The sequence below is a fragment of the Microtus ochrogaster genome, chromosome 4 (genome assembly GCF_000317375.1).
Source record: "Microtus ochrogaster isolate Prairie Vole_2 chromosome 4, MicOch1.0, whole genome shotgun sequence".
NCBI lineage: Eukaryota > Metazoa > Chordata > Mammalia > Rodentia > Cricetidae > Microtus > Microtus ochrogaster.
Window position 1 is genome coordinate 38,241,983 of NC_022011.1, and position 12,055 is coordinate 38,254,037.

General features: G+C 42.5%; 1 protein-coding gene across 4 annotated transcripts in view; it reads right to left on the minus strand.

Moving 5' to 3' along the window:
* Dennd1a (DENN domain containing 1A) overlaps positions 1-12,055 on the minus strand; it is a 536,773-nt gene that overhangs the window by 145,912 nt on the left and 378,806 nt on the right. For all 4 annotated transcript variants that reach the window (XM_026778778.1, XM_026778777.1, XM_013345984.2 and 1 more), the window contains one exon: positions 7,520-7,645. In XM_026778778.1, the coding sequence (XP_026634579.1) occupies positions 7,520-7,645 (126 nt within the window). The remainder of the gene's footprint in view (positions 1-7,519; positions 7,646-12,055) is intronic.

Here is a 12,055-nt window from a genome sequence, read left to right on the forward strand (position 1 = left end):
TGACTCTGGTGAATGTCTTCATCTTGAGCCATGCCTGCCTGCAAATGTTGGGAGCAACTACACAGTTGAACAAATAGCAAAAGCTTATTAAAGAAAATCATTAAACATGGGATTTTGTTCAACTCTACTCGGTAGCATTTGAGATAAAAGATGTATTTCCCCTGTTAGCTCAAAAGTGAAGACTGGAGTGGTCATAAGCTGTGTGAGCTGCATGGTTCCAGGTGTCCTGCTGTGCACACATGGACACCACTGCTCTGGAATGCAGCAGTCCCATTCTTTCCTCTTCCCACTTCACCTTCCTATCAACCAGGAATGGCCAACTTTCAGCCAATATCATTACCAGCATTATTTTTTGCAATAATCATAAGTAGGTACTATTTCCATTTACAGACGAGAATTGTGAGAATCAAGACTTTCAAATACATCCATTAGTATGACAGAGTCAAAGCCATGCTTTCCCTTCACTGGGACCGCCTTAGCTCCCTTACCACAGAGCTGCTGTGGTAACTCTAAAAGCCCAGTGCTGGGAGCATCATTCTCTGCTCCATCCTCAGGATATGATATTGAATTCAGATGACCAGTAGTTCAGAGGGAGGTGGAGGTAGAAGGGGAAAGGGAGGAGAGAGAGAGGGTGTGAGCACTAGCTTCTGAGAGCAGGAGCCCCTTTCTTCAGTCCTGTTCTCTGCAGAGAACCTGTGCAGCTCAGGCTCTGGCTCTAACTCCCAGACTGCTTGTCCACACAAATGGGAAAACAAGACAATCTTTCACAAACTTTTCCTTCATGTCTGCACCACTCTCCATGCAATGAAAGCTTGGGTTCTGTGAAGAAAACAATTTGATAGTTCCACAGGGCTGAGGTGTGGCTCAGTAGAAGAGCATAGCAAGGATGTATAAAGTCCTGGGTTCCATCCCTGCTCCACAAATCGACCAAACGTTAAACCTGGAATTACCCCAGAATGCAGCAACTCCACTACAAGGTACAAAGCTTGTACACATTCCATAGAGCTATTGACAAGAGCCAAGAGGCGAGACAATTCGCCTTTATAAAGCCTGGATTAACAGGAAGAGTCTGTGAGGTCAACAGAGGAAGGGAAAACACAAAGTGGTTTGCCCATGCGTGGGCTATTATGGACTGAGCATGCTCATGCTCAGTCTTACAAATGGATGGCATTTTGGTATCTATTGCAACTTGGATGAACTTTAAATTTATGTAACACGAAGTAAGCCAGACATAGGGACAAAATGGCACCTTTCCACTTCCTAGGGACTACAGGGGATAGAAACGAGAAGTTACTGGATAATGCACACTCAGGATCTGTTGAGAGGGATAAGAGACTGTAAAAGCAGACAGTGGTGATGGCTGTACAGCCCTATGAATATAGCAACCCCTGAGCTATGTCATTTTCAATGGTCAGAACAGCAAATCTTATATTTCGTACAACTGAAAAAGAATGTCTGAAGATAGACTAAGAGTCCATTCCTAAGATGTGGGGAGGGTCACAGGGTCTGTACATGGCCATAGGCACCCATTCTACTCTATTGGCTTCCTCCTTTCTCATCTGTGTTGAAACTTAAGTGTCTTAAGTCTAAGTCCTTTTTGGCTCAAAATGGAAACATGGGAAATTAGTCACTACCCTATGAGTGCTCTAGGAGTCCACGTATACCACAGCCCATCAAAGATCCTTGGTATGTCCCACTCTGAGTCTCTCTCATGTGAATCAGCTGAAACTGGCCTTTACCCCACACTGGGACAGTTGGCACCCATAGTCAGGCTCCTGCACACACTTCAATTTCTTCTACCCAAGAGGCTTAGAAATAAGAATACCCCAAAGCTTTATTCACAGAGATGTTTGGTGGAGCATACCTAAAGTAATGAAAGCTAGGAACAACCTAACAGCCCAGCAGGGGAGTGTGGCCAGGACAATAATGGCTGAGGCTTACTCAGTGTCATGCTGTGTAAAATGTACATGATGCCACATTCAATGTGGAAGAAATGGACTTTAACTTTTAATCTGCTGAGCTCTGGACACCCTTTGCATCATGGAAAACAAATAAATGCAATACCCACATGACTGGTGGGGTTGTAGTGATGTCTTAGTTTTACTGCTTAAGAATAATTTTCCATCGCTCAAAAGGTAAGCATAAATACAGGTTTCTCTATGCAAACCCAGGAGATGAACAATGTTACTCAAGCAGGATTCTGATGCATGTGGAATAGTTCCAACCTGCTGCAACACAGCCTGGTACATCCATGCTTGAAAGCCAAGCTATCAATCTGTCTTTATTTTAACTTCTATGGCCTTCAAGGATTTTTAGGTGAATAAATATGACTCAGCAGAATCATGTGCAAAAATAAGCGCTATAAGGTGGATGGCACGAGTGTTGGTCACGGAGAAAGTAGAAGCAAACTGAGCTGGACGCTTCGTGTTTATACAGCTTGTTTATGGCATTCACCCCAGCACTATGGGCAGGATCTGGGCTCCTGTCATCTTAGGAAGGCAGGGTCATGGATTAGCCCTAAGAGGGCATTACTAGCTAACTGAAAAAAGAGTACTTGTAATGTTTCACAAACATAACAAGCCACTTCTCCAGGTGCCAACATGCCCAGGTTCAACTCTTTGAGCAGGTATTTCCAGTACCCACAGTGGGCAAATACAGAGGATGTACCCTCATGTGCTCTGCCCTAGGGTGACTCCATGTAGAGAAGTTGAGAGTGCACAGAAGCAACAAATCTTCAAAATCGAGGCCAGTGAGTTTCAAAAGGGATGGGTCAGTTTTGCTCAGATATCTGGATATCATTTTAAACAAAGGAGAAAAGCAGAATAATCTTTTAAAAAAGCATGCTTCTCTCTAGGAGGGAGAAGGGAGCCATTCAAGGCAATTCAAGAACCATACTACTATCCTACCCTGTGAAAGTTGCATTCTTCTACCAAGCAGATAATGAACCCTTTGCATAGCAATTAAAATCATTTGTCTTTTATCTCCTTCTTGCTAAAAAGGACCCCAGCACTAACTAGTTAATCCCTAACACACACTGCTGCTCCCAGAGTTGCCTGGCAACTACCAGGAGGCGTGTCAGAGAGCAAGAAAAGGCCTAAATAAATGAGCTGGAGCCTGTGCTGTGCTTGACATGGATAAAGAGGTTCTCCGAACAGGGCTTTTTGGATGCTGTGGTTCTGTCATTTAAGTGCGAAAAACGAGTTGGTTTGGCCAACACTGTTAAATACCCTGGGCTTTGCCATTGATGTTTTCCAGGTAACTGTGATCTGATGCCTCTGTGATCTGTGGACACCTTCCCTCTTCTAGGGAGAAGCTACCTCCAGAGCCTCCAGATAGGACAAGGAATAATACATGCACATGGAACACATGCCCGGGGTCAACCCCTGCCTCCAACACCACTTTGACATTCATATCTTTCACCCATTCTTCTGTCTAATGGGTTAAAATACACTGGCTGACACCTACATTCTGGACCATGGCTTATACTTGGCACAGGATGGAACATGTGAGAACCAATACAGACATAGGCCAGAGAATGCAGTGGAAGAAACTTTGTCTTGGAGTTTCCTTCTGCTCTCCTACACTCTGGGGAGATCCTGCCCAGGAGAGCCTCAGCCCCATCTGTAAAATGGACAAGGCAAAGTTCAGGTAAATTGGGTAGATTGTCGCTGGAAAGCCAGTTGAAGGTGAACTACACTCTGATTTGTGGAAAGACGCTGAGGAAGGATAGACACAGTTGTTCTCTCATCTTCTCATTTTTTGACTAAGGGAAGTCCTTTTTAAACAGCTCACCTGGCCCTGAAAAGACCCATGCAGCCCAGGTTAGGCCCAGTATGAAGCAGCCTCAACAAGAGGGCCTTTTCCTTTCTTCTGATGCCAAAGAAAGGCACTCTGAATGTTTCCAGTAGGAAAAAACTCACAAAGGTTCTCAAGTGAGCTCTAAGCCATAGGCAGGAGCCTTTCAGGCCAGGGGTGGTCCTTCTACACAGGGAAGCAGGGATCAACTGGCCCCGCAGTAGCTGCATCCCAAATACTTCTAGCTGGAGAGGAATCCTTGTGAGGAACAGGAGACAGGCTGGCTGTTCTGAGGCTGGCAGGCAGGCCCTGCGCTGGGCTTATTTAAGTTTCACTACAATCCTGCATGAAGCAGGCTCTGCATGAAAAGAAACTAAGGTTCAGAAGTGTGAAGGCACCCTAGGTCACAGCTGCTTAGGAGCACAGCAGACAGCAGTAGTTTGTGTTTTCAGAGCAATGCAAGTGGTTGCTCTGAATTCACCAGTTTCCTACTACCACAGAGCCCTGTTCTGGGTGGGAGGCCACCATACCAGTCTGAACAGCAACACTTAAGTATGAAGAGCAGGTGTGGCAGAGGGGCCAGCAGAGACTCCTGGGCTACTGAGGGTCCTCTTTTCTGCAGGTTCTCTCTCAGTCTCTTGCTCCTCCACTCTGCTGTGTACCCAGTCACCCATTCCTTTTCTCCTCAGCACCAAAGCCTTAAATATTCTTGGATCCTCTGACTCAGTAAATTCATGCTAGGGAAAATGCTTAAGAAAAATCATTCAAATTATACATTAAGATTTAGAAAAAGATGTTCTTATCAGTGTGACTTAAAATTTGGAAATCTCAACAAAAGTCAACAAAGGCCAGCAACAGGGTAATGTGTGGGCCTTGGCCCTGATTTCAGATCACAGGAACTAGATAACAATCTGTCATTGAGCTTACATATTTACCCTTTTGGAAGCCTCCCAGGTAACTGTGGTCCAGAGGCTTTCATCAATGATATTTGATAAGAGATTTTATATGATGTAAAAAGTGCTTACTCATAACTAAAAGGCAAAAACGACTAGGAAGTGGGATACTGGATTTGTCAAGGACACCTCAAAGGCTTAAAAGAAGTAAACAAAACAAAACTAAAACTCAAGACTCCAATCAAAATGAACCAAAAGCAAATAGAAGACAAGAGACACCACTTCAACTCTAGATGATGGGACCAGGGGGCTTATTTCTAGTTCTGTTTCTTAAAACATTTTAGGCAAGAGCAAGTGCTGTTTATTTTATTTTATTCTCTCAGTGCAATGGTTAGAACTCAGGGCCTTGTGTATACTAGGCAGGCTTTCTACTACTGAGCTACATCTCCAACCTAACTATCTGGTCCTAACTAGGTAGATAATGCACATTACCTACCTATCTATCTATCTATCTATCTATCTATCTATCTATCTATCTATCTATCTATCTATCTATCTATCTATCTATCATGAGTATGTGTGGGTGTGTTTATGTGCTTGAAGAGTGTTGTTCATGAGGCTAGAAGAAGGTACCAGATCTTCTGATGCACAAATTACATACAGGTGGTTGTGAGTCACCTAGTGTAGGTACTGGGAACTGCTCAGGTTTTCTATAAGAATAATATGCATTCTTAACTACTAAGCCATCTTTTTAGCTCCAATTGGTACAATTTTATAGGCATACAAATGGCTAAAAGATACGATCAATGGGAAGCATTTCTGTCCTGTAGCACTGTCTGCCCCATATCCCAGATCATTACGTAACATGCCATTCTTACAGCCTTGCAGTAGCTTTTTACATTCATGTGTGCTCTGCAGTCATTCTAAACAATTTTGCAAGAGGAACTGTACTATTCCATTTCTCAGATGAGGAGAAAATGATATAATTAAATTTACAGCTTAAAACCCACTTAGGTAACAAGGTGATCACTATCAGCATAACACTTAAATGAGAAACTTTAGGCCTTCTGGTTTTCCGTTTTGCTTTACAGACAAAAGCTACTCTTGCACAGATGAATGAGAGTGAAAGCATGATGGTTCTGCCATATCTCATCGATTCTTAGATAAAAACTTCTTCCCACTGAAACATGGATGTGTCTGATAATTGATGTCATGCTCTCTTTTCTTTAACACCACAGCAAAGGTACATCTACAACAAAGGTGTATCTTATGACCAAATGATAACTTAGATTCAAGGAAATGTGCCACATCTACAGCCAAACCTGTGTGTGTGTGTGTGTGTGTGTGTGTGTATAAAATATTATATATATAGCATTATTACACGGAGTTATACAGATACATAAGGCATCTTACCAATGTTTACTGTGAACATTAAGTCTTTGCCAATTCATTTCCATTACAAATCCCACTGGTATGAATACCATGGTATCAGGCTTTCCCCTTTCTTACCAGAAGCATCACCATCCTCTCTCCTCTTCCCAATCTCAGGAGCCACTTGACATTATATGCCATGTGCCTCCTATATTTCAACTATTGCTTGGGTCAAGTCCTTTCTTCCACCATGGAAACTTCTCCTGGTATAGCCCAACATTGTCTGACTGCTCAAACCTGCCATCAGCATATCACATCTTCACTTAGAACAATATGTTCCTACAGAGTAAAGTGCACACTCCTAGACCAACATCCAAGCCTCTGCCACATCTGGCTCAGTTCAACCTCCCACTCCAGACACAGGAGTATTGCCGCCAAGTCGTAATATGCTCAACAGCCCACATTTGCAGCACAGTAGGGCATTTCAGTTCTGTTCCTCCAAGCCTCACTCATCAGACCCCATGCAGGTCTCACCTTTCTTGTGACAAATTTTAGGGCTTGTGTGATGCTGACAGCAACCAGACGTGACAGGCAAGCACGCTTATTCAAATTTTGCAGGTGAAGAAAGTAAAGTTTAACCTCATGGAGTGATTTGTTCAACTTTTATACATCTAAGAAGTATAAAGCCATCCTTTAAACTCCTGGGTTTCTGCTCTTTAACCCAGAGCCTGTCAGTCAATCTCAACGAAAAACAACTCCTCTGGGAGCTCATATGTCCAGCTCGTATCTAGCAACATGTACCTGGATTCTAGAAATGCATGTGAAAACTATGAGGTAAGTACCAGGGTGAAAATGTGTCCAGCTTGCTGGGGTCCAACCAATCCTGGAGAAATAGTGGGCCAGCTCTCCTACTCTCCAAGACAGGGGTGAGGACAACATTTTCCTTAATTATACCACCTCTTAACACTTGATTGGTTTGCCTGGGCCCAAGATCAAGTCAGAATTGGAGCTGTGTGTTGCTGTCATTTAAACCATGATTATATATACAAGAGCCATCAAAAAGTCAATCTCTAGGATGAGGAGACCTTTTGAAAGACAGGGGGTAGTGAGGCATAGGACAAAATCATGAGCTTTGGAACTGTTGGCAAACCATTCTTTTCCCTGAACCCTTGGTGCTCTCATTTGGAAAGTAGAGCTAATTGTTACTATCAGTTGACCTGTGAACCTTCAGTGAGAACTGGACAACCATGAAGGACCTGGCATGTGATTTAACACAGGCAGGGGGGGTGCTTTCAAGTCTTCTCTTCACAGAAACAAAGGCCTCGTAAGACTCCTTCACCCAAGACCCTCTACTACACACAAACACACAACATACCTTTTTGAGGTGAACCAAGGATTTTTCATAGCCATTGGATCCCTAACCAAACATGGATGCTGTCACATGCTATGAGGCTACTCACCGGCTCAATTTTCAGTGCATTCCGGTAGCTGCCAAAGAAAGCAGCCTGGGCTTTGAGAAAGGCTCTGGCCACCCCATCGCCTGTGGTTGTAGAGACCTTCTTCAGCCTATTCTTCAGGGAAGAGATCTGGTGACATGAGAAAGAAGACAGTGTGAGAGCAGGTTACAGAAGGATAGATGGCTGAGTCTGGCACCCAGGGCAGGGTCAACTTGGTGGGAAAAAGTGTCCTCAGCATTAGGTCTTGCTGTGGTATATTTTATATATCTCTAAAAGCACTCATTTAGAGAATACAGTTTGGTGGTCTAAGTGCTGCACTATAATCACAACCATCTAATTCTAGAACATTTCACCTCCAGAAGAAACCTCATGTCCCACCCTCATCTGGACAACTATCTACCTGCCCTGCCCATGCTGCATAAGTCACGTGCATGAAATCACAGGACCAGCAGGTAGTCACACATGACCAGATTCTTCCATGTATCACAATGCTGTTTTTTTTTTATAGTCATAGATATGAGGTCTTCATTTCTTTCTGTGGTTGAATAATATTCTATTGTATACTACATTTTATTCTGCTTTGGGATGATGAATACTGGGTACTGGTGGCTATTATAAGGATTCATGGTATGGAGACAGCAGAGGTTTGGATGTAAGAACCTGATTAGCAAAACTCTTCTATTGCTGGAACTTTGCAGTGAAGATCAGCTAAAAGGACTGGTGAAGTTACAGAGCACAATGCTAACACAGTCAGTCATTAAAATATGGTTAACCAAGTAAAGGGAACACTCCTGTGAGGTTGCTATAGGGGTGGGTTATTTGCCTGGACTATAATAAGGGCAGAAGGTACAGGAACAAGTGCCAGGGGCCAGCTACTATAAAGTGAGGGATAAGAGAACACAGTCTCTATCTGAAAGTAGTTAGGCATCTATCATAGCATGTACATGTGTATGCACATGCACGTTGAGTGCACATGTACTGCTCTGCTGTGCTTCCCTTTCTGGGATCACAGACTCAAAGGTGGCAGTACTGAAAGCCCCTGAGGGTCTCTTGACCCCAGGTAGGTTCTGTCATGGATTTTCAATGTGAGAAAAAAGTATGAAAAAATATGCTTTACTAAAATGTTAGAAAAATAATTACCTATTCCACACCCCCCACCCCCATAATAAAAACCTTGTCCCTTTCGAGGACAAGGATGACATTTCCATCCTTTGAAATAGTGCCTGTGCTGTCGCTCTTCTGGTTCCTCAAAGGCCTTGGGCCACCTGTGCTGCGGATTATTCCTCACTTAACCTTCCCTGGCCTTTCCCTTTCATTCAGAAGGTGTTTAATTACCTTGGATTCACAAGCTGCACTTCAGGTGAGCCTCTCCTAATGGCCTCATTACCATCTTACACAAAGAAGGAGTCACTGATGGTAACTGAGCAAACAGAAGAGAGCTCCTTCCTGTCTGCCCCTGCTGGTCTGAAGCTAACCAGTGGTCCTGGGCTCCTGATACCCCATGAGCACCTAGGCCAAGACTTCTGAAGACCTTGTTCATTCTGAGCCATGGAGAAGCTTTTGTCTTGACCTGACAGCACTTCAAACTTTTAAACTGCAAGTCTATGTGTACCTAATAGCTCAGCATTCTGTCTCTTAAATAAAAGCAAGGGAAGAAAATAGAAGGATTAAATAACTCGCCATCATACATCTAAAACTAAACTAGCCCTGAGTGTTCCTGGGGTGCTGGTCAAATCATTACATAGGGGTTTTTCAGGGGTAATTTGGGGTAGAAGAAGTATCAGTGAGGATAGCTTCCTCCTTTTAATCAGTTGCCACAGGAGGAAGACAAAAAACAAAGGGAAGAGGGCACAAGACTGTCTCAACAGTTCCTTGCCACAGCAGCCCTCTTCCGCTGCAATCTCTCCTGGGCACTGCAGCACAATTCAGCCAGCTCCTGAGCCATAGGCCAGATCTACACCTCTTCATCCCTGCGCAGAACTGCACACATTTCATCAACACCATCCCAAACCTGCCCTCACCTTTCAATGAACATGACTTTGGCCCTGTGAGGTACAGCTCAATTCACTCTCTGGGTGAGCTATCTGCTTTTACTTTCTTCTCAATGCCATCTATCTACGGCTGTCCTAGTAATCTTGTAAATAATCAAATACAACCATTTTAATCCTGGACCAAATCCCCTGGCCATGTTAAGAGGACGTGAAGCCAGTATCCAGGGCTACCGTGACCACACTACTTACTATTTAAAAATGCTCCTTGTCAGAAAAGAATTTCAGATGCACAATGGGACAGATTCAGACATAAAAGACCTCTAAACGAGACAGAGTGTTTAAAAAATGTAGTAGTCTTGGGAGAGAGAAGAAAGAATATAGACAGTTACAAAAAGAAATACTTTAAAAAATAAAACAAAGTCTTTAACAAGACAGTAAAAGTAATATAAAAGAGTATGAAATCATAGATTAAAGGAGTAAAGAAAAATAAGCCATGTAAAGATGGAAAATACACAGAGAGTCTGGGTTATGCATATTATTGTGTTTTCTTTGAATTTTTTGATTTGTAGAGAAATATTTGATTCTGGGGGCTGCTAAGCTAAACCAACATATATATTGTAACTTCATTATATTTTGACTTCAAAAATTGGGCCTAAGGATATGTTGCTTTGGAAAAGAGGTTCTGCTTTTGTTTCCACAGAAGATAAGAACCAGGCTAATATGGTTTTGTGAAACAAGACCCCCCAAAAGACCTCCATGAACCCTAAAAATGTGTCACCCAACAAATAGCATGAAGCAGTTCGGAGAAAGCTACATCCAAATTCCCAAAATGATTGTTTATAAATGTTTGTTTTTATTTAAAGGAGGTTAATTTTAAATAATTAATAATCATAAACAATTTAAAAAATAGGGGGATATGATATAGAGATGAAAATTTTGTATTGGTATGGATCTTGGTTTATTGATACAAATTTAAGGTCAATTTTGTTATATGTATATTTCTGCTCTTGATTAAGATACTGTGTGCAGCTCATTTAAAAATGTAATGTATAATTAAGAAATACAGGTTAATAGATAGTCATCTGTAATAGTCAAGCTTGTAGTCATGTTAGTTAGGTTTTCAAGATGTATAGAGATATATTTCAGATAGGTATTCTTCAAACCTTTCAAAGACTTATAGAATATGGCATTTAAATGTTTTAAGAACTTAGGACTTTTCATGACAATGAGACACATCTGCTCCTGGCAGCACCAATCTACTTCAAGAGGATGACAGGCATCAAAGAGGATCCTTATGGAGTTTGCTAGCCATTTAGGCAAGAAATTGCTCTTGCCTGGACTGCCTGATGGTATGCTGAATGAACTGGACATGCAGGACCCACAGAAAAATGACTGCTAAAGTTGCCTAAAAAAGGTAAGACATTAAGAGTTTGTTTAAAAATGCCTGGGGAATGGCTGGGTACAGTGGGTAGAGTGACTTGTTTTCTCCACTGCAAAGAAGAGAAAGATACTAGCTCACTTTGTTCTCGTCCCACTAGCTGCCAATAAATAAATAAATAAATGAATGAATGAATGAATGAATGAATAAATGAATGAATGAATGAATAAATAAATAAATAAATACCTTTGTTAGTCTATTTAGTTACTGGAGAGTACACTGACTGAGGTCCAAGATCGATGGTGGTGTCTTTCTTTATGGTCCTGCACCCTTGTTTTGGTGTATATATGTGTATATGTGAAGGTGTCTTCACTGATCACTTTCCACCTTGTTTCTCAAAGAAAAGTCTCTTGCTGCCTCTACAACTCACAGATTTGGTTAGTCAAGCTAGCAAGCTTGCTTTGAGGAATCCCTTCTCCACTACTTTGTACACAGATACTACAAGTGGGCCACCAAGTCCTCCTGGATTTTATGTGGATCCTGGGGATATAAACACTTTAATTGGTTGAACCACCTCCCCAACCCAGCCACCTTATTTTGAGACAGTCTCTCACTGAACCTGTCTGGCTATACTGAATGGCCCCTAAGTATCAGGGACCCTCCTGTTTCTGCCTTCCCAGCTCTCAGATTACTTATATGCTGCAGTCATTGGCTTCTTTAAGTGGTTCCTGGGATCCTAACTCAGGTCTTCATGTTTATCTACTGAGCCATCTCCACAGCCCTTGTCTAATCTCTCTATCCCTTTGTTGGTTCTTTGTCTCTAGTCTGAAGCAGAAAGTGTTGGCATGTGAGGGTAATCTCATAGCACTCTCTTTCCAGTGATAACTTCTGAAAGAACTATGGACCCATCAAGAAAGAAACAGGAACACCCTGCTAGTAAGTAAATGATACAGCAAATGTTCACATGCCCAACATCCAACGAAGACCAGAAAAACTCGGTGAGATAGGAGCTGTCATCCCCATTACACAGATGAGGACACTGAGACTTAGACTTCCATTTCATACATAGTCCAGTGGTGGGCAGAAGCCAGAGTCAAGCCTGGGTCTGTTCTACCCACTGCCTGTGCTAGCCTGTTAATTTTCACTGCTACCAGGGTTTCTTAGGGCAGC